Source organism: Rhipicephalus sanguineus, chromosome 1, assembly GCF_013339695.2.
Source record: "Rhipicephalus sanguineus isolate Rsan-2018 chromosome 1, BIME_Rsan_1.4, whole genome shotgun sequence".
Classification (NCBI taxonomy): Eukaryota; Metazoa; Arthropoda; class Arachnida; order Ixodida; family Ixodidae; genus Rhipicephalus; species Rhipicephalus sanguineus.
This window is the reverse complement of record NC_051176.1, coordinates 112,405,717-112,428,877: the sequence shown is the minus strand read 5'-3', so window position 1 is coordinate 112,428,877 and position 23,161 is coordinate 112,405,717. Positions and strand designations below refer to the sequence as shown.

Genomic DNA, 23,161 nt, shown 5'->3' with positions numbered 1-23,161 from the left:
GGATGTGCGCAACTGCAAGATTCATTCACTGTGTCGCGCCCCCGACGCCTCTCTCTCGCTGCCGGCGTTTTCGCGTCATTGTGCGACGCGACCTTCTTTTGCGTGCAGCACCGCCGCGTGCATGCAGAGCCCCGTGGCGTTCGTTTTGCGCAAGCCGCGAGCGCACCCAACAAAGCCCATGCAAGGAGGTTTTGAAACTCCGTCCCTTTCGCAATCTTTCTCCCTTCGCAATCGCGGATGGCCTCTCGCTCCTTAGCGCGCGCTGACCTGCCTCCGTCGTCGCAGATGTTATCTGAGATGTCCTTTTATTTCTCCCTTCTCTCCCCCCTTGTGCGATTCACGACGGCCTTATTTTGTATCCATTTGAATCCGGCCCGCGTGCGATCGCAACAATCGCCGCGCTCATTCTCCGCTCGACAAAAGGCGCCGCCGGCCTCGCGCAATGCAGAGCGCATACTGCTATAACGACCAGTGCTGCGCTGACTGCTAATCCTCGGAGGTACTGGGTCGGCGCGCCCCGTCGGTCGTATGGTATAGGGAAGTGGCGCTGTTGTTCTACACCTTGACGTGTCTTTTGTGCCGTTAGTGGATATCTAACATCCTTACGGACAAAATGCTTTCGGTTGTTTCGCGCTGCTTTGACTCGTGACGCAGTCGCGAGTGAATGACACGTGGGTGACATCACGACCCAGACCAGGTACGCTCGCGTGGCAAACGCCGGCCTGTTAAACGTGTCTGTTTCTGTGGACCAATTCGAGTTATAAAAGAGACGCTATCAAGTTGGGAAGTACAAAGAAAAGACAACATAGAATTTTTGAAAGATGGCAGTCTTAGGTGAGGCGAGAGTCTAATAAACGCAGTTGATTCCGTAACAACCTGAAGCCATGTGTACGGCAGTCTTCGTTTCGAATTTGACGTCGCGTTGATCAGTAAAACACATCTCGCGGAATCGCATTCAAAATGTTCCCGTTCAATGCTTGTCTCAAGGGCTGGGCATGAGATCGGGGTGTCGTTAAGCGAGTTGGTAAGATATGAGGGGTGTAAAAACCGAAAACACCAGTGGAAAACTTCCGTGAGCGAGAGGGAGAGAGACTTGACATTCCATGATTTCCTCAGCAAGGATTGTAAGTATACGGTAGTGCACCACGAGCTCCTTCAACAATCTTCATTTTAAGAGAAGCCAGTTTTAGGTCACGCACGCTTCATATAAATAAATACAGAAGTATCAGTGTCGCTGCGCGCGTGCAAGCAGTACACCATCATCTCATGTTCAAGCAAGACTCGACATGCCCGGCTTGAGCACGTCGCTCACACCCAACGTGGCGCGCAGCCCTGGAGGCTGGCGGATCCAGAAGTATGTATTCGAGCGCGTGGCGGTGGCGACAGGCCGCGCAAACACCAAGGTTTAAAAAAGAAATACTTCCGCTTCAGCTTCCACGCTGACGTGCTCTCGCCCTCCGCGAGAGACATCGTCGCGCTAATCCCCGAGATGCTCCGAAATAAAACGCTGTAGTAACGCATTCGCTAATCCCTCGCACGACGCACTGCATCCACGTGTTCGTAGCCAGGGAGACGGGTGGTGAGCTCGTGGCGAAACGAGAAGGTTGGAGCCGAGAGTTGTGCGAGGTGAAACGACTCGGGCGCATATAGTAAGACAGCCTCGTGCGCGCGCGCGGGGCCCACTTTCTAGCGGGCCCTGCGCTCCTGCTGGCTTTGGCTGGGGCGCTAGCATGTTTACCCACATCGTAGCGCTGCTGGCTCGGGAAGGGGCTATGAATAGCACGAGTGTGCGCCGGCCGCGGCAACGCCATTTTTAGGAAGCCGTGCCGAGTTCGTGCGTGTGCGACGTTGGCCGGAACCCGGCGGCTGGCTGGCTCGCCTGCCTGGGCCCGTGCCGGACAGCGGAACTCCGTCTCGGACCCCATGCGGCTTTCGAGCATTTCTTTTTCTCGTAAGTGTGGAGAAAAAAAAGAAAGAACGAGTAATCGAATCCGCTGCCTGCGACGACGCTTGGCAGACTGTACTATGTGCGCGCCAGGCTAAAAGAGAGGGGGCTGAAGAGAGTGAGGGCATGAGAAGGCAGTCAAAGCTAGATGCCGTCGGCGGTTATAAATACGGCGGCGCAATCTCTGGACGCCGCGGATGACGTGATGGCAGAAGCCCACCGAGAGAGCCGAGGCGGTTCCTCCTTCTAAGCGGCTCTGCCGCGGCGTTATTACGGCGCTTTCTATTTGAGATCACCTGACTCAAGTGACGGCCATCCTCGCGGTAAGGTCGGTCTACACGCGAAAGAAAGTGAGGTGGTGCTGTGGTTTAGATTTTTTTGTTTTGTTAATCCGTCCTGAATATGAAATCCTGGCCGCTAAGTCATTGAGGTCTATTTGCGTGCGCTTGTGTAATAATAACAATATTAATTTAACCGGCGACCTCTCTGAGCAGTAGTATTGATTTCCCCGCTTCTGGTACTTCATGCAAAGGTCAGTCGGAAATTTGTAGCAACTGGGAGGTAGAGTATGATCAGTATACTTGTTTTCTCTTTCTATCTTTCGCTGAAGATGCTACGGTTGTTCTCCTCAAGAGAAACTGTACTTTTGCGATGCGTCACCTAGGTTTTGCCTGGGATTGAATAAAAAAAAAAGCACGTGGGCGCACCAACAATAATGACGTGGTCATGAATTAAAATTTTAAAAAAGGACAGCGTGGGCCGCTCTCCCGGTGTTTTTCCGCCGTTTGATGAACGCAGCCATTAGGGCGCGATGTATAAGAGACCTCGAAAGACCTGGCTCTTTAAGAACAAGAGTCGAGGAGTAAAAGAGCATAAAAACTGAGCGGTGGTTCGTGATGAGTCGATCTCGGCGGCGAGGCCAGGTGTTCGGCGCTATACGCATTAGCGCGACGAATCGAGGGAACGGAATAGCGCGCACTGCGTGGCGTCGGCGCTAGAATATATATAGCAGGAGGAACGCGAGAAAACGAGAGCAAAACGTTGATAAGCACGCACGCACGCACGCACGCACACACACACGCACGCACGCACACACACACACACACACACACACACACACACACACACACACACACACACACACACACACACACACACACACACACACACACTCGAACGAAGCTAGTGCGGATGCACCGAAAGGAAATAGGCGCGCATGACCGTGCGCAACAAAGGGCCGAGCAAATGAAAAAAGAAAAGGTTTTGCAGTGTGCACGAAATAAAAGAGGAAGCGTGATCCCGCGAGAGAAAGAAGGCATAGCCCTGAAAAGGAAGGTTAAGCAAGCCCAGCGTCGCTCGTTGTGTTCAGAGGGAGAACACCTGGCGCCCCCGAAAAGAAATACATATTATAGAGGAAGGAACGAAAAAAAGATAGAAAAGGCCAGAACAAGAGCGACGCTGCCAACGCGCCTTTCCACCGACAGATGGCAGGTCAGTCACCGTTCGTTTTCGCGTCTCTTTCCTTTGTGCGTGCGTGTGCGAGAGCGTGCCTTCGCGCTAGCGTGAGCACGCCGCTGTTCTGCGGCTCGACCGCTCTCTCTCTCTCTCTCTCTTCTGTCGCTTTGGTGTATGGTCTTTTTTTTTCTTCTCTCTCTCTCTCTCACTGGTCGATTCCCAGAACTAACAGGATAGGCCGGGGCCCGCGCGCGCAAGCACGAACGCCGGATCACTGGCGGCGTTTTTCCTCGCAGTCATCGATCCCCTTTCTTTGTGCCTGCTTTATTTGCGTCAACGTCCAAATATTTGACCCGGAATAACGAAGCGTGGCGGGCGCCTTAATGCAAGCGGTCGCTTATTGGGAGCAGGAGGTCCGGTTTGCTGCTGCTGACGACGTGATGGATATGAAAGGATTGGACGCTCTTCGTTTCCAACAGGACACGTGCGCGCCGCCGAACTGGCGGGGGAACGTGATCGTTTCAAACTCGCGGAAAACTGACCGATGTTGTTATGTTTTGGGCCACGAGCTGACCTGGAAGAAATCGGTCGCCCTATCTCCCTGTTTAACTTCCCTCACCCCGTTTTTGGTCCCCTTTTCTCTATCTCGCTCTCTGAGTCTTCATCTGTGCCCGTTCCAGAGTTGTGCGGAGACTTCGTAAACGAAACAGACACTGTCATAACCATTCTCCTAGTGAATTTGGGGAACGCAACCCTTAGCCGTTGCTCTCGCTCATTCATATTTGCGCATTCCTCCATCGTAGGTTCGGAGTGAACGCGCCGAGGAGGCTTTTTGTTGTCTGTTTACCCAAAAAAAGACATTAGACTTTTATAGCAAGTTACGGAAATACGGTACGCAAATACGGTAAGACAGTACGGTACTGCTCCTCCTTTCCCGGTTGTTGAGCGGCCAAAGCACAACCAGCGGGAAAGGAGGAACGCTACCGTACTGCCTTACCGTATTTGCGTACCGTATTTCCGTAACTTGCTAAAAGACTATTTAGTGACTGGTCTTGACGTGTCCATTCCGTTACACCGTAAAGCCACTAGAGTCTTTTAGCAAGTTACGGAAGTACGGTACGCAAATACGGTAAGGCAGTACGGTACCGCTCCTCCTTTCCCGGTCGTTGAGCGGCCAAAGCACAACCAGCGGGAAAGGAGGTGCGCTACCGTACGGCCTTACCGTATTTGCGTACCGTATTTCCGTAACTTGCTAAAAGACTCTACTTTCTCACCTTACCCTCGACATAGGGCAACCAATAAAATAAATAATAGTGCTCACTGTCGCCTACCGTGGATCGAACTACGACCACCGAAGCGACGTGCAATGGGATGCAAGTAACCTCAGTGCGACTCGTCAAATATTTAGTGTCCTTTTCTCTCTCGCGCGCGCGTTCCGCGCTGGTTTTGAGAGCGACGTCGTATATGCGCATATTTCGGAGGCCACGCTGCCAATGCCGTAGCGCACGGTGTGATGCTGTGACGCATTGCAAAAGTACAGTGGTTGCTCTTGAGAAGACGATGCCGAGCCCGCTGTAAAGGCGTGTTGCTGTAGCAGTGAGCGAGCTCAGACATGGAGGCATCGCTGGAATCTTTTTCTTTCTTTCCCGATGACACGAGGGCATAGATGGCAGACACGGGCTCGAGACCACAGTCAAGCCTTTATTAGAGGGGTCATTATTGTATTCCTCGAAAAAAGAACTACAGCACAGTCTGTTTTTAAAAGCCAGAACTGGTGGCTGTGCCCGAGGCATCCTCCTTTGCTGACGTCATTCGTGCATCTTCGTGTTCGTCCATGAACCCTTCGCGATCATGTACACAGAACGTGCGCCGCTTCGCCATTATGTACTTTTGGTAGCATGCCATTGAGAACGTAATGCCGACCGCGTGCTCCCGTGATGCGTGGCCATTCGAGAGTGCCACCGCAATATTCAGCCGTCGGAACGTTATACAATTGGTAACATTTGCGATTGCTCTGTACGAGAAACTGTAAAACGTAAAATCTCAGCAATTACTGTACGAGACACTTGATTCCTTTGTAGCAGGCGTCGTTACCGCGACACCTTATCAGAAACCATAGGCGTTTTTAGGCATTTGACACGACAACGCTCTGTCGAGGTGACCACCAGTGCCGCAGATGAGGCCTTTTCGATGAGACCTCCGTGTTGGTATAACGTAGGGCTTGTGAGCCAGCCGACAGTGCACAAACGGCCGGCCCCTATCGCGCGGCCAGCCAAGCGATGCGACCAGATTGGACGAACGGGGCTATCATCAGCGCGCCGATGCTTGTTTCTCGCGCGGGGACTCGTAATGTGCGACATACCGCGGGGTGTGTGTGTGGTTTGCACGCGCGCGCGGAGCCTGTGTTCGGGAATAATCGAAGCGTGCGGAGGATAATGAGGGGTGATTTGGACCCGCGGCCGGACGGCGGCGGTGCCGATGGGCACGGCGTTCTGGGCTTGACCGGCATAAAGCTCGGCCGGCCGTGGAACCTTATCGGCCCCGGCGCGATGTGCGCGCGGCACCACACGTTTCTGTTCACGCTCGACGAGGCCTGCTCGCGGGACCTGAGCGGTGCTGATAAAAAGGCTCGTCCGTCGCCTCTTTCGGGCAATTGCTGCTGCTGCGGGTTTGTCACTGCGTTCCGGCAGGCTCCTTATTACCACCACTGGCCGCCATCGTCGCACCACGGGATATGCCGGTCACGCCGTGGCGGCGTGGGAAACGGCCCCAGCCCTTCTGTCAGGGTTAAGCACCGTGCTCGTTCTTCGTTCACGCCGAGTCGCGAATCGGTCGATCGTACTAAAGAACGCCTGCGCCCGTCGGGCATCCCCCCCCCCCCTCTTTTTTCGCGTTCTTTTATTTTTCCCGTCTCTTCGATATCGTCGGATTCATAAAAACCGACAGCGTGACGACATTCTTGTTTTTGCCGAGAGCCACCACTCTCATTCCGAAACGTCGCTTATCGTCACGGTCATCACGCGGTGGACTTGTTTTTTTTTTTTTTCTCCTCAATACCAGAGGCAGCGCAAAAAAAAAAAAAGCCGAGCCAACGAGCCAGGCATCTTGATCGAACACCCAAGTGCGGGACCCTGTAATCCCGAAGCACCATTTTACTGCCTCTCCCTCCTCCTCCTCCTTGACGCGTTATCATCCATCTTATTCGGTATAAACCGAGAATGTTTATCCCCTCCTCAATCGTTTTAAACTGCGTGGCGCATGCGCGCATTGGAAGGCCGTTCGTTCACGGATCTATGACACATCGTGCAGCTTTCGTCTTCACGTATGCAGTACAAGAGTCGGGCCTCCTCTCTGCACATGTCGAGCAGTGCAACCTTCACTCGCGTTTATACAGTCAATGGCCTGCCTAACGAAAAAAAAAAGGAGATAAAAACAGCGTTTTAATATTCTCCCGGCAAACAGCAGGTAGCGACCGTAGTGTCGCTGCCTTGTACGGAAAATGAGTATTTCTAAAATACGAGTAACTATCAAGAGCACGTGTGGCCTTATTAATAAGCGCGAGTGCCGCCAGGGCGAACATGTAGAGCGCTGAAACGCGTTCTTTGGGGACGAAATCGCTTATTCCTTGTCGGTTAATATGCGAGGGAAATAGGTTGCACAGTATGTAAAGATTTTGAGTGGGAATGTAAATACGGCAACGTCAACGAAACAGACGGTTCTATACTCTCTGGCGGCTCGTGGCGGTGAGTCATTGTATAACACGTATTGCGCATTTACTATGCACTACACGTACATACGAGCATAAATAATAATAATAATAAAAGCCGCTGGCAATTTCGGTACGCTCGGCACTGCATGCGGTGACCCTCCACTTTTTTTTTTTTCCGCAAGCAGCCGCGAAGGCGGCGCACGCAGCGAATACAAATTGCGACAGCGCGTACAGTGCGGTGCGTAGTCGTCGTCTCCGGGAGTGTGTACTACAAGGAGCCGCAGGGTTGTGCGTAAGGCCAAGGGGGTGGTGGCGTTGCGTAGTGTGCGGACACTCACCTTGGCAGCGCTTCAAGAAGGAAGCAGCCGCGCTCATCTGCATTCCCGTGGCGCGCTCTGTCGCTCGTTTCCTTTGACAAGACCCCCTCCCCCCAACCGCCTTCTGCACTACCCGCCACGTCCGCGCAGTGTTTCTTTTTTTATTATTTTAATTTTTCATTCCTGCGCGCAGTCGCGCTGTGCTTGTACTACACAGGATAAAGAACAGCGCGATAAACGGGTTGAGCCGCGAATTACGGGCGTTTTTCTCGTTAGCCGGGCGCGTGCGCGACACGCATGGGTGCCGTGTCACCTCGCCTAGGGTGGTGGTGGCTGGGTGTGAAGGAAGGGTGTTCTGTCTTTTTCTTGTGTGTGTTCTTTTTTTTTTTTTTCTGTGGGTGTGTTGCTGCGCGTCGTGCCTCGCCACGCGGCGCGGACTACTAATTGATTTAAATACTCGCGCGTGCGCTCCGCGGTAGCGTCATCGCTCCAGTGGACGCGTCACGTAAGTGGAAAGGTAAATGAAAAGGGCCTTCCTCCTGACGGGGGGACTTGCGAGTCGCCCACATGAGATTTGCGGCGGCGTCGCCGCGAATCTCACGAGGGCGACTGGATGTCTCAACGCTTTATATAATATGCAGTGGATGTGAAGCGCACCCCTATATAGATCTCCCTGCTGCGTTATGACGAACGTATTTAGTGTCACTCGTGCGAAACATCGCCTGCGTTCGGGGGTACAGGCGAACCGTGCATTTCGAACGACATGCGATCGTTAGCTAAGTGTACGCGAACGCGATAAAGGTCCGAGTCGAGAAGGCTCGCCGGGGTGGAATCCGGTGTAGCGGCATCATATAAACGTTGTTGCGGGTCGGACACCCCTCCCTCCCCAACTTCAACGAGCGTCGAGAGAAGTTCAGCTGACCCGCTTGTAAGGCAAGGACTCGTCCAACCCGCTTTGCAAGATGCATGCAAACGCCGTCGGGGCGGTCAGCTGTGCTTCTGACTCGACCCTCTCGCGTCGAGTTTAGGTAATAGAACCTATTATTTCCAGTTCGAAATTGTGTCACCTTGCAGGGTCGGCATTGCCCCGACTTTGGTGTCATCAGTGGTGCACGGACTATTGCGCGTTTTGCAGACCTTACGCAGCCCTGGTTGTAGGCGCATATGTGATTGGTTTCGCATAAAAGTATCGCCTGCGTAATCCCAGCCAAAAGCTTTCTTTGTCTCTTAAGTACAGAGCGCGCACTCTTTTATATTTTGCATGTTACCTGCATTTGATTTAAACATGTGCACGTGCCTCGATGCTTCGGACTCGCATTTGTGCACGACCTGTCTGTCTTCTGCTTGATGCATGCCTCGCGTTATGCACGATGATGACGTCACACGCTTTCACTTCTAGTCGTGTACCCTAGGTACAGCAAAGAGAGATCTTGCTGCGCTGCATCAGTTACTAGCCAAGGGGAAAAAAAAAGGGTAGCTCTTTGTACGAACTTGCAATGCTGATTTATCACCCTCTCTAGCCATGACTGAATATAAATAATAACACAGAACCCTGTGCGAGAGGAATACGTTTTAAGTTCGACTGACGCAAATGAAGGCTACCCATTCACGCGTAGGGCCAGAACGTGAGCTATATTTAGATCGTTGGAGATTAACGACATTGTGGGCCCGCCGTCACGAGTTTGCTTACCACGTCGAGATACTGCGCTAAACCAAAAGAGCGAGTGAGCGCAACTGGGCACGTGGTGTTGCGCAGGGCGACGTATGCAAGTCGATAACAGTGATAAGAAATCAGCCGAAAAAAAAAAAAAAGGTCACCGGCGAAAAAGCATAGTGTATATTCTTCTCGTGATAATGCGGCTGCCGTGTTCGTGTCTGCATTCGTGACGTCACGCTACACAGGCGATCCGCACGTGTGCGCGCGTGGCACTGCTTTTGTTTTACAAGCGCGTACTTACCAGGCACAAACTAACACCAGTCTGCTCCTCCTGCTTCCCCACCACGCTTTCTCTCTCTCTCACACGCACTCTTGGCTGCTGCCTGTTGCCCCCCTGCCGGCGTGTGTCGCTAACACAGCGGTCCTTCTATCGGCCCGATTTTGCGAGCCCACCCCTTTGCGGCGGCAACAGCTTCAGGCTGGCAAGGGGCTGCTCGTTCGCTCGGTCACCGGCACGTGGTAAGTCACGCCGCCGCGCTGTGTTGTCATTGCGAGCCTCGCCGGTGGTGCCACGCGACTGTTCTCGTGTTGTTTATTTCAGCACCTGCTACGGCACTTTCGAGGTGCTACGGCGCCGGTTACACGCCTTATGTGACTTACAATCAAACACGTCTGACATCACACAAACAGCACAGCAAATTGACAATTAAACGAATATCATTCGACACCACGTAGACGTTTTGCAGCCGAAAGGACTAATGTAGTACGACCGAGGAAACAAGCAGAATTAACGCAGGGCGTCACTTTCTCAAGGGGGATTAACAAAATTTCCAGACCTCGTGCCTTTTTTTATTAGTGGACCCGGACTGGGGTTCGTTTATTTTTAATAAAGTTGTTCTCTCTCTCTCACCTCGTGGCATCTCTACTTTGCGAGATATGTTGTGTCGGTGCTCTATTATGTACTCTTTATCAAAATGTTCCTTAGTGTGTATATCCTGAAAATTTCGATTAGTCTATCTTATATAGGCCGCGGAAGATTATTAACTACCAATGCGGTAACGCGCCTTGGTGTTCCGAAGGCAATATACATTTCGGTCGGCTTTGATGGCCCTTTTACACGAACCACGCATATATAATGTCCAATTTAGAGGTTAATGTGTACTCATGCGTACGTATGCCAAGTTTTTTATCTGGAAGCGTGATGGAGGCCATGCTGACACATCCCTCCCAGAGTTTGTAAGTAAATGTGGTCAGATTCTACGATTTCCCTTATCACACGCATTATTACTCTTCTTAATGAGAGCACGTTTTTCAAGCTCGGGCAATCAGTCATTACAACTGGTACTATGACTAGCCATCAAACCTTCTTGCGCATATTTTACGTTGTTAGCGTGCACCTATCGTTGCTGCATCTCCCAGCGCTCGCGCTTGTCTTGTCCTCTACGCGCGCCTGCTGCGGTCTTTTTGAGCGAGACGTGAAAGTTTTGGTGATGTAATGACACATTTTCCCTGCCTCGGCTGGGGTATCGAGAAAAGGTAACGATTATGCTCGATGTAAGCGCCAGTCCACTCGAGCGCTGTTTGCTGTTGCATGGGCCGCCTCGTATCTCTGCTTGAGAAGGGGTCTTTATTAATATGTCTCTTGCGTGTAGTGTTCAATATGCAGATGTGCAAGAGCAGTGACGAATGGCGTTGTTTTGCGCAGATGCGCCCCCCCGCCTGGCCATGAGTGAGCGGCAGCCGACGACGGCGCTGCACGGCGGGCCCTTCGAGCCCGGGCCGCCGCAGGGCCCCGCGCCGGGGCCCGGGCCGCCGGCGCTGCTGACGGCCCAGGACAGCTGGATGGTGGGCGGACCACCGTACCAGCTGCTAGCAGCGCCGCAAGAGTTCGGGCCCTTCGCGCCCCCGCCGCAGTTCGAGTCGCAGTTCAACAAGGTGTGCTTCCCTTTCCCGCCGGGCTTCGGCTTCGCGCCCAAGGAGCCCGACGACGGCAAGGACGAAGGCCTGACGGCGCGGCTGCTGGACAAGCCCGGCGACGGGTCGTCGCCGAGGGCCGGCACGCCCGCCGCCGGCGGCGTCGGCTACCGGCCCTGGGAGCAGGAGGGCTTCGAGGGCGCGCGGCCCGGCGACAAGGACCAGCGTCCGTTCAGCAACGGCCAGGACAAGGGCAGCGGTTCTCCGGGCCTGGGCTCCCAGGACAGCTCGCAGTCTAGCGAGCGCATGCCCACACCCGTGGACAAGATGGCATCGCAGCACCCGGCGCCGCCGTTTCCGATGCAGCATCATCCCTTCGCCGACTTCCCCCCGCACCACGCGGTGTTCTTCGCGGCCGACAAGGGCTCCGGCGAAGAGCCGTCCTTCCAGGTGCCCTCCGTGTCGTCCACCACCACCAGGCACACGCTGCTGCAGCCCATGGCGCCCGCCTCGCACGAGCCCTGGGCAGACCAGCGCAACGGCCTGGCGGCGCCCCCGCCGCCGGGCACGCCGGACGCCATGGACAAGGGCACCAAGAAGAAACGCAAGCGCTGCGGCGAGTGCCCAGGCTGCCTCAAGAAGGATAACTGCGGCGAGTGCGGGCCGTGCAGGAGTGTGCGCAGTCACCAGATCTGCAAGATGCGGAAGTGCGATCAGCTCAAGACCAAAAAGGAGAAAGTGAGTACTCTCTTGGATCGTCCGGAGGGTTTACTGGCTGCCGCCGCGTGGCACACATCTCGCAGGAGCAGCCCCGCGTTGCGTAAATATTATGGCTCGGCGGGCGCTCGTCGAGGAACGACGATGAATCCTCGAGCGGCGCCCAACGTTTTACGACGGGGCCTCTGCTCAGTTTCTTGCCCCGAGGGCCTGCAAGACCTATCCCTTGAGAAAAAAAAAAAAAGAAAACATGCTTTCGGAACAATGCGGCGCAAAATATGCAGAATTCTGCGCGGTGTTTACAGCTCATGAGCGGATACGGGTGTAAGCGCGTAATTACAAGAAACTGTACACCGCTTGAAAAAATTATCGATCGAAAACAAGGAGATTGTAAGCTAACGATGTTCTCATTGAAACAGCGTCTGTCCGAGGCTCTCGGCATCGCGACTAAATCAACCGTAGTGTTGCAAATAAGTGAGAAGTTCAGGGAAAGATGGTATCTTGAAACGAGGCAAAAATCCCTAGAATACGGGGTGTCGCTGGAATCAACGTTTCGACAAGCGGCCTCGTCAATTGCAGCCTTTAAGAAAAGCCCGCTTGCCGAAACACTGGCTACAGCGATACCCCGTGTTCCAAGGATTTTTCATCGTAGTGCTGCAAAGTGTTTCCAGTGCGTATGCTCCAAACGCGAAGCTAATTCAGTATATTGCGCCATATAGGCTACGAATACGGGGTACTGGCAGAAATTCGAAACTGAAGCCGACTGACCATCTTGCTGTAACGGCTTTTCAGGATTGAGGAAAAAAAAAAACGAAACAAACAAAAATACAAAAAAGAAATCGGCACTACTCGCGGACATTTCCGAGCTGCTGCCCTCCTATTTTTCTCGTTTCGGCCACCGCGATAGTCGTCGTGTCTCGGGGAGAGGTGCTTTGTGTATGTGCATTATTCATGCCGTGACAAGAAGCGTAATAGAGGGCGCCCGTAAAGCACAAAAGAAGCAGTGACGTCAGATCCGCTTTTTTTTTTATTTATTTAACCTTCCTTCCTTGCATGAGCAATGCGCCCCAGCTGTTCTCCAGAGCGGAGAGGGACTGCCGGGATGTGTAGTATGCGCGTACGCACTCGAGCGTCTTTCGTCCTCTTTCTCTCCTAAGTTTTCAGAGCGACTACTATTTTTATTTTATTTTTTTTAGTTGTTGTTTTTGGAGCGCGTCTTTTATAACGTTTCGTCGGTCTTTTCCTGCTATCGCGGCAAAGTAAATAGATAGAGGTGTGCTCATTTCTTCACCGCAAGTTTCCTTTTTTTGGGGAGGTTAGGCTTGAATGGGCAGATAATATCAATCAGGCGGGCCTGCAGCTCATGTCATTACGGCGTGCTCGTGCAGCGCAGACGCGAGACTGGCAACTTTTTTTTTCGATCTTTTTTTATAATGGGTCCGTTATTGATCATCGTCGTCGGCCGTGGCCCACGTTGCTCGCCGTGTGTAACTAATGGAACCACAGCGGCGCGAACAAAACCGCCACTTTGCGGAGCATATGGCGCCCGTTTCCGGTCTCTTCGAGCTCGGTTGCCCGGATGTGTGTGTGTGCGCGCGCGTCGCGCATTGTGCGAAGATCCTTCTTCCTCGCACAGACGAGTGTCTGCCAGGAAAAGGAGAGGAGTAAAGGGAAGGGAGAGAACCGACAGACGAGTCTCGGCCCAGACCCGGCGGCTGCGCGCTGGGCCATTGCAGCCGGATATTTCCTAAACATTGCGTTTACTGCCAGGGCCAGCACATGACCAGCCTCTGAAAAACTTCCGGTTACGTATCTACACAGCCGCGGATAGAGAACGCGTAGTTAACGGCGCTGCGTCGTCTATTTGTTCCCGACGTGTACGGTATAGACAGTACCGAATACTGCCCACACATCCTGCACTACAGTGTTGCAGTCTGAATTGTGCTTGTCAAGGGTGGGATTTTAGACCAACCTGGCCGCAGCCTCTTAGAAAAGATCACGCTTGGTACTTTGCGTGTTATAATCGATTGATGCTCTTCAGAACGCAAAATCGGGCTAAAGCTGAACATTTCGACAGATTTACCTGTCTGGCTGGGTTAATTAATTAAGACTTTCAAAGGGCTCCAACCAAAAATGGGTTTATTTCCCGGCGTTTATGAATCAACTCAATTCCTTCTTCAGGGGAGTGACAGCGGAGGTGTCGAGGTGCAACTCTTAACTTCTCTTTCGAACCAGCTGGGGAGAAGGAGGGAAGGCGCGTCTTCTTTAGTGGTGAGAGTGTTGAGGGGGTTGGGGTTGCCGCGGTTGCTGCGGTTGCGTGGGATTGATGGGCTGGGGCCGGCCGGGGACGGTTGTGCTCACTCGGACTTTGTTTGCGAGTGAGCACATGTTCCGACTGCCAGGCCGCATACATTGGCAAAACAAAAAACTTGACCGAAAGTATTAAACAGCATAAAAACGACGTCGGGACGTTCTCAAGACAACGGAACCCCCTTGCAGAACACTCGGAAGATGCCGACCATAAATTGACTTTGAAAAAACCGAAATCCTAACAACAGAAACTAACCTACAAAAACGGCTGTTACTGGAGTCGTGGTTCATCCAAAACACCGAAGGCAACTTGAACCGATGCAAGGAAAACCTGCCGTCAGTATACATTCACGGACTAACCACAGCAAGAAAACCAATGCAAACAAAGTCGCGAGTGAGCACAACCGTCCCCGGCCGGCCCTAGCCCATCAATCCCACGCAACCGCGGCAACCACAACCTCCTCAACACTCTCACCACCAAAGAAGACGCGCCTTCCCTCCTTCTGCCCAGCTGGTTCGAAAGAGAAGTTAAAGGGACACTAAAGAGAAACAATGTATTGGTTTAGATTGATAAAGTGTGCTCAGAGAACTCTTGTGCAGTTTATTTCACCACCATAGGTTTATTATTAGAGGAGATAACCAAGTTCAAAGTTTCATTTTTAAATTTCGCGCAGAACTTTGTAATTCGTGACGTAAAATATTTCAAAGAGCATTTAACGTATTTTGGCGCCACTGGCTCGACGAAATTTCCACAAACTCGTTATGTCTAGTCTCTGGCCGCCTCAGAGGACAATGTACTTCGATTTAACCGATTAGGAACTACGTAGGCCCAAGCAGGCGCCGTCAAAAATATGTGACGTCACGGCAAATGGTGCGGGAATTTCAAGGTGGCGACGCCACCTGTATTTTCTTTTTGCGCGATTTCTCGCTTATTAAGCGTCTTCTCGCAGCAAGCGTGTGTTTTTGGTATCGTGGAAGACTGCTTTACTAATGCGAGAAAAATCGTTTTGCTCTTTAGTGTCCCTTTAAGAGTTGCACCTTGACACCTCCGCTGTCACTCCCCCTGAAGAAGGAATTGAGTTGATTCCGAAACGTCGGGAAATAAACCCATTTTTGGTTGGAGCCCTTTGAAAATCTTAAAATAGGGCTGGTTGGTTTTTGTACTCAAGCTTGTTGTTTTCGCGCTAAACTTCAGTTGAAAATTTTAGCGCTTCGTTCTTGCGTCGCTCAGTAGCGCTACTTAAGACCATGCATAGGGGGAGTTTCATAAGCGGCAGATAATGCAGCCGGCACTCTAGAATTAGAGCGAATGCGCAGTGGCAGCTTACCCTCGTAAGCTGCGCAATTCTTCACACTCTTTTTCTGCACTGTCTGTAGAGTGATAAGACGCTGCGTGGTAGCGCGAAATGAAGGGATCTTTGAGCTCGGTTTCCTGAATTTGAAACTACAGCGCATGGTGTCGTCAAGTAATCTATGGGCGCACAGTCTCGAATCGCCGTGTAAAATGAAACCAGCTGCAGTCGCATTATGCGGTTCCCTTTGATCTGCAATAGCGCGCGCTGCCGTGGAACGTTGAGACGGAAGCTTGGTAATCTTTAGTGACCTCCGCTCTTCCGCGGCAGCAGCTGCATGCATAACCGGTTGGGCGAGCCGTCGCTACTATCGAGCACGCTCGATAAGACCGTGCTCGACATAAGTTGCGGCTCAACCGCTGGCGCGGCCCGATTAACACGATTGTCGGGGAATAACAAGTCCAGGACTTATATAGGTTACGCGTTCGAAGTCTGAACCTGGTCCGAGCCTTCGCTGAGCGCCGAAGCTTCTTTGGCATATTCGGTTTGAATGAGTTTCTGTTCTGTGAACCGGGGTGCCCCGATTGAATGGAAAAACTCGTTTCTCGAGTCATCATTATGGTTCGGCTCAACCGTTAAACAAAAGAGATACCCCCCTCCCGACCGAAAGTTTCTCACAGGCGTACGATCTCGTGTTCCCACCGAATGCGACGGGCAGGTATGATTTCCGGCACGATGCTGAACAGACGATCAACTTTGGGAGCGAGGGTAATGAATCGCGCATCACTTTTGTTTTACTGCTTTACGTTCGAACCGACTTGTGAGAAACGTATATTTAGCGTTCCGCCGAACGGAACGACTTTGCTCTTGCCTAAGAAGATGCCCTAATTTTAACTGCGGATGTGGTACCTTTAGTCATAACACACTTTTCGCTGTTCACGATTCACTGCCGTTTTCTTAAACTGGTCGTGCGTACAGGATCAAGCACGTTTTCTTTTTTCGCGCAACAGCTCTCGAGCTGTACAGTGCGTACATTACTTTTTATTTTATTTTTTCTCTCTCTATCTCTGTGTGTGTGTTTGTGTATGTCCCCGAAAGGGTTTGCAGAAACAATTCTTGCAATGCATGCATTTCGTCTAGGCCTCGTAAGAATAGACGAAAAAAAAAGGATAATCAGCGTCAAGAACTCTCTTGGGGGTATAGTATAGCGCTCCTGACGCATGTGCGCCAGGTGTGACATCAGTGTAGAAGTACTTCGAGAATGTGAGGTACCGCTGCTTTTTTTTTTTTTTTTTTTTGCCTTTCTCGCTCCCCGAGTCCCGCAGTGGAGAGATTTGGAAAGATGCTATTGCGGACTCTGTGCCCGGCGTGTTGCAGGGGTTGTATTAGGATGAAACAACACGACACGCACGTGCATCTTTTTTTAAATAACAAAACAAAAAAGCGCGTCGAGCGCTTTTGATCGCTTTTTCACCAGTGGCGCAAACGCAACGGCGTCTTTCGCTGGGGCGCGGCGGTGTTTTCTCCTCCCTTTTGGTCCTGCTTGTAAAAATAGACTTGGCGCGCGGCTCGGTTATTGCGGCTCCGCTGCGCACCGGCAATGTGCGTATGTGTGTGTGTGTCGCCTGGCTGCCTGTCTTGAAAGACTTCTTGGCGCGGCGGCCGTAGCCGCGTGTTCTCTCGACGTCTGGGTGCGCCAGCGGTCGGTGTCGTCATACAGTTTCCTACAAGAGAAGTACTGGAGCAAACTCCTCCTCTACAGAGGTCTTTGTAAGCTGGAACATATTTGAAGACCAGCGCAAAAACCGTCACGGACGCAAGATAACACACCCGAGTCTATGTAAGCAGCTAGTACTGGCGGTTCAGATACAGCATGAATAGCGACCGGCTCTCTAAACATAAGCTTGTTTGTACTTCGATTGGCTTCGAACGGCTTTGTGACTTTGCAAATTTTTCATTTCCAACGAGATATTCCATCACAATATGCAGGTATTCGCAATGGTGTACGCATGTGGATTTTTCGGTGTCCAGAAAAAAGAAATGTGCTTGGAAAGTTGAACGATTAAGCGTTACAACTAACGTCACGAGAGTGTTAGAAGCTCCACGTTCGAAGATTATGCAAATCCGTTTACTAACCAGTTATTCTACTGGTATACGTCTATATAGACCTACTCCATGTTTGTAAACAGCGGTAGGCGCCGTCGATATATTTGGCGCCCTTGTAGCGACGTCACGGCGCGCAGGCTCCGCCCAGCCGGTCCAGCTTGAAGCGCGCTAGTGCCCTCTATGATCACGTGACAACTGGCGCAGCAGGTGCAAAAGCTGCCTCCGAGCACCGCGCGTCGGGGCGCCTCCCGCATGCTTACAAGCGCAAGCGCCGGCCGCAACAGAGGAAGTTTCAATGGCTGTAAGAGGGACTCTGAAATGAACATCATGTTGACGTGCTGCTCTTGCTCTGAGAACCTCATAGAAACATGAGGTATCTTGACGGCGGGAAGGTGACTCATTTGCGAATGATCATCGCCGTTGCGACAGTCTAGGTCACACGTGTACGTTTTATTTGTTAACTAATGCAACGGCGATCTCGGCGACACTTTCATCCGTGACACGCTTGCGATGATGCATCAACCATACCATGTGGACAAGGTGGTTACGTACCTGTCAGGTCTGCCCACCGCGGGCCGCGGCTCCGTCCGTACGCTCAAGTCGAGACCGCGCAATGCGTACAGCCCGTAAACAGACTCGGCAAGTTTCCCGAGTGTTGTTTTTCTGTGAATTCTGACAGACATGGACATATCGTGAAGCGCACTGCTGCCAGAACAGCCTTACACGATACACTTTTGTCAGGTGTCTCATCGCAGCCGCATAAGATTTGGAAAAGCATAGTCGAAGTCGCGGCTGTGCGTTAATGAACCGTGCCCAAGCAGAAAGAAACATGCGCCATGACCGAGCCGCACTTTAGTTCACGCGAGTACAACGAAATCCTTTTGGCGCGTTTAAGACTTATATCAACAATGGAAAAAGATATCAACAATGGCAACCGTGAAGAATTCTCCGCATATGACAATGCTCTCCACAACGTTAACGTGCTTTGAGGTGAACGTGCTCGCTATGCCTCCACAAAAGGCTTATGCCAAGAAATGCGGTGCTGCACATTACAATGACAAACGCTTCACTAAGCCAATCCTTTCTGCTGGGTAAGCCGCCCGAAAACATAACCGATGAGCCGGCGTCGGAGACAAGCTTTCGCGTTTTACAGCTGCCGCTAATTTCTTGCGACGGTCTTCGTAAACAGCTAATGAAAAAAAAAAAGCTTATTCCATCCTTCTCGTGCCTTCCTGCGCAAATAACTGTGGCACTGCTCGTCGTTACACTGTTTTTTCTTCTTTACACGACGACAAACAGCGCACGCACCAGCGAAAACACAGCAGCAACTGCGGTAGGCACGGCGGCTTTTGCCTACCGCGCGAAACTAAACGCCCGACGACAGCGCCACCGCATTTTCGTGACGTATGTCCGGTAGAATTCGTCTATAGGGGAACGATCGTAGCGCCATTAAAGGGGGGGAACACGCAACAACAGTTCGTACCCCCATTACCTCTTGACGTGTACGTCTGCGATACTTCCGCGGTAGCAGGAGAAATTCCGGGAGTTTCAGTTATGACAGGCGCGTCTGTGTATATTTTTGTCTTTTCAGTTGACCAGTTCACATTTTGTCCTCGAAAGGCGTGTGCTTGAGAAACACGTTCTCGTTGATTCGTCTTGCTTAAAACGCCGTGTCAGGGAGCGCATTTCAGCGCGTTGTCTTTCCTCGTATCCTCTCGTGGAACGCGTGCTGCCTTGTTAAGCAAGGTTTCCGCGCAGCATGGTCTGTTGTCGTCGTCGACGGCAGGTTATTGTTCCGTCTACAGCGTTTTCGCGCAGGAGCGTGACCGTCTCACTTCGGTTGCCGTCGAACGGAAGAGGCGCAGCGGCGAATGAACGACGACGTTTGGAAGTCGACGAGCTTTGGCGGTCGAATGAAAAAAAAAAAAAAAGTGTCTCGCGCGGTCGGCAGTGCAACGACTACTGCATTCAGGGTTAGGTGCAGTCGGTGGACTCACTCGACGACGTAACCGTGTTTGTTTCTAATCGCCCGTTGTCGTGTCGAAAAAAAGAAGCAAACAAAGACACCGTCGCTGCCGTCGCTGCTGTCTCGCCTTCGACACACTGCTGACATTGCGTTCGCGAAAAAAGCATATAACTCACTCTGCGTCTTTTTCTTTCCGATGTCAGTAACGAATGCAGTCACTTAGATCAGATACGCAAACAGCAGATTCCAAGAAACATTATAAAAAAAGAAAAGAAATACTAGCCGGGAAAAGTTATAATGACAGAACTGCGAATTACGTAGGACCGGAAGAAACGCTGCGAAGGGATAATGCTGAGAATGCGAAAGGGTGGCAGGCCATTTTCACGACTCCCTTTTTGGAAGAGAGAGCAAAAGCGTCGAGGGGGGCAAGAGGCGGATATGCGAATCTCTTCCCGACCGTTTGATATCTCGCCGCTGCTGCTTATCCCCGGCAAATTGCTGCCTCGGGTTCTTTTTCCGAGAAGTCGGGGGAGGTTCGCTCGCTCGCGCTGGCCGGGCGAACAATGCTCGACTTTTTCGCCGCTTCTCCTGCTGCCCTACCCCCGTCGAAGGGTCGAAGAGAGAGAGCGATGCCTCTTGTGGGGAACCAGGGGCGTGTGCTTGCGCAGGGCAAGAGATTTGCATCTGGGCGGCCCGTTTTAATCGAGCCATTTCTCGTCGCTGTTTTCCCTTGGTGAGGTCCGTTTACTGCGCTTAATCCTGCTGCCGCTAAACAAAAATTGTGGCGGCGAGTTGGAGCCCCTAGAATATAGCTTCCTTCTAATGCTTTACCGTTTGCGCTCATCGTGGTGTCCTGACGCGAACTGCGCAAGCGCAGCTGCTGGGACAAGTCTGGTAGCGGCAATGCTGTGCGAGAACGTTGTTATGTTCACTCGAAAGTCTATTAAGTGTCGCGGCTCTTCCAGAACTGGTTCGCGCGAGTTTAGTGTCTTGCTTCAGGAGTGGTGCCACTTACTGTCCCGTACTACGGTTAGTTCGAGAGGAAGGATGTAAAATGTGAGCTTTAGAGAGCGCGTCGGCAAACAAAGAACTGTTCACGTACACACGGACGTGCGCGAATGCCACATTTCCAGGAACGCTTACATACTAACACGAATAAAGAGAAATAGCGCTCATGCAAATAAGAACGTAGTGTGAGTGGTGCGATCTGAGAAGTTGACTCGACTAAAGATTTACCAGAAAGGCAGGCGAAGGAATGGCTCGCGAATTTATCTCAGCTATCGGGCGTGAAGTGAGGAAATGCGTGTGTTCGGTCGGCGGCTCTTGCGTAACTTTTCGTGGTTTAGCATGCAGCTGCCGGACTTTGTTCGACAAACCGGAGAGCAGACTTCCTGGCTCGCTGGCAGGTTTGTGTCGAGTCCGGTGTAGTGACGCTAGCCTGCTGTTTTTTGTTTGTTTGTTTTCTCTTCCTGTGCGGCTCTTGGTAATTCCAGTAGCAGCTGCCTGCGCAAGCTCGCATTCGATCAACGTCTCGCGTCAGAACAGGCAGCAGCGGCGGGCAGGCGCCTTGCTTCTTGCACGTCGTCAACACGAATGCGACAGAACATGCTCCGAGACGGACAAGGCACCGAAGTTGTTCCGTTTCGTCCCTGCGGGAGGAGACCGGCGCTGTGTGCGTACGCGCCAGGCAGGTCCAGTTTCCCGTAGTAGTCGCTGAGCTTCTTCGTCGTCCCGTTGCGGCGGCGGGACCGTTTCTTCTTCGCTTGTGATGAGTCCAGATGTGCGGCTAAGCCCGCGTTTCCCTTCCTTTTTATTTTATTTCTCCGCTTTCTGGTGCTCTCGTTTCCCTCTGCAGCGGCGAGCGCCTTCTGGCGGCCATCTGTCCCTTCGCAGCGGCGGGAGCTCAATAGGAGGCGGCGCGTGCGTTAGCGCGCTCGCGCATGCGTGCGCACACGCCGGACGGGCCCAGGCCGTACTTTGCTGCTTGCCTACCCCTCCCTCGCTTTTGTCTGCGTTACCAGCATGTGGTCTCTTTCCTCCGAGTACGCTCCACCGGTTCCTCATGATGGCCTATAATGCCCACGATGAGCCCAAACGTTGCTACTTCCGTTCATCGCAGGAGTAGCGTCCATCTATTTACCTTGCCGCTCAAGGCGCGATTTTGTACTTGCGCGCGAAATTAGCTTCCGCGTCCTATTTGGCTTCAGAGCACGCTCGATAATTGCTGCACCGCAGTTGAGTGCGCATTGTGTGACTGAATCCTGTGAACGCTCGTAACGTGTATCTGTAGAGAGTAACATGTACCATTTCGATGAACGCGCGTATAGAGTCGATTTTTTTTTTCTAACGACAAACGAATCTATGTTTCGGGGTTTGGAGTTTTAACTGAAACGGTTTCTTTTCCTCTCTTTAATTTCCCAGAGAAAAACCACAGAAAAGAACAATGTGTATGCAAACTCGCACGCAAGTTGTGACATAGCGCGCAGGTATTCTACGTCGTCGAACGTGCGTAGTTTTGTTGTTGAATCGGGAAGTATGAGGGGGCGGGGGGAGGTTAGGTGGCTGGAAACGTTTTGTTGTCGTGTGGACGCTCCTGCACTACGCTACAGGTTCCGTGCGAGTTTGCATACTTTAAAAAAAAAAAAAAGGTGATGAGCGTTGCATGCTTCTATTATAACCCCAAACTCGCGTTTGGGGTTATAAACATGCATAGGCATCAATACTGTTACGGGAAATACGCAGACTCGAAGAAATAGGAATAGATGTATTTACAACTGGTTAAGCGAGCAGCGCTGCCGATAGGAACAGCTCGCGCCAGTATATCTTGTTGTCGTCCTTTTCTTCGTCTTGTAGACCGCGATGCCACAGGTACGTAGCAATATGAAATCACAGACAGAGCAGGCGACAGCCCACCCCCTCCTTGCGACGGATTTTTTTCACTGCCTTCAGATGCCGCGCCCACCTCCCGCGACGCACAGAGGGAGTGATCGGAGAAGCCGCGTCGTTAATAAAGTGACAATTGCTCGGCGTTTCAAAGCAGTCGCGAAAGCTGCCGCCTTGCCGTCAAGGAAGGCGCGTGTGTGGACAGCTGTACCGTTTCACTCATTCCTTCCTGACGGTTGGAGTATAAGTCTGACCTACTCTGTACTCGGCAGCTTTCGGTACATTCCTTTAGATCACAACCGAGTCAAACCAACTCCGTTAAAATAGCGTTTTTATTTTCTTTGCATCTCGCGTTTGCTGGTATACGCGTGTCTGTGACAGGGTAGACGTCTTCTTCTTCTATTATTTTTTGTTTAAGTGCGGAGCCGTTTAAGCCGAGCCGATTGGTCCGCGACGGGTGAACAGAAATGATCATCATCATGAACCGGCACGCGCTCTCTTCGTCCTCTTCTGCTTCGCTCCCGGAACACGTGCGCCGATTCGTCCGGCGTGGACTCTCTTGGGCGAAAGGACGAGTACACAGAGAGAGAAATAACGATACAAAAAAAGAAAGAGAAAGAAAGTTTCTTGGCCAGGCGGGATTCGCACCCGCGTAACCACGATCGGAAGACGAGCGTCATAACTGCTCGGCTATCCAGGCACGCTAGTAGAGCATATCATAGCCTTGAAGAGTATAGTATAGCAAGGGTGTGGGAAAGGGAAGTGAGGGCGAGGAGGGAAGGAGGAGGGGAGAGAGTAAATCATAGCATAGAAAGAATGAGAATGGTAGAAATAGATAGAACGAAAGAAAGGAACAATGCGAGAAATAGAGAAAGGGAGGAAAGGGAAAG

The 23,161-nt window shown here is 52.0% G+C and overlaps 1 protein-coding gene across 4 annotated transcripts in view; it reads left to right on the top strand.

Moving 5' to 3' along the window:
* The window catches only part of LOC119396304 (methylcytosine dioxygenase TET3), a 196,919-nt gene that overhangs the window by 72,575 nt on the left and 101,183 nt on the right, over window positions 1–23,161 (top strand). For 3 of the 4 annotated variants that reach the window (XM_049415909.1, XM_037663481.2, XM_037663464.2), the window contains exon 2: window positions 10,789–11,735. In XM_049415909.1, coding sequence (XP_049271866.1) covers window positions 10,809–11,735 — 927 coding nt within the window. In that variant the 5' untranslated portion in view covers window positions 10,789–10,808. Of the gene's footprint in view, window positions 1–9,508; window positions 9,603–10,788; window positions 11,736–23,161 lie in introns of those variants that run through there. The other variant, XM_049415912.1, reaches the window with a different exon arrangement.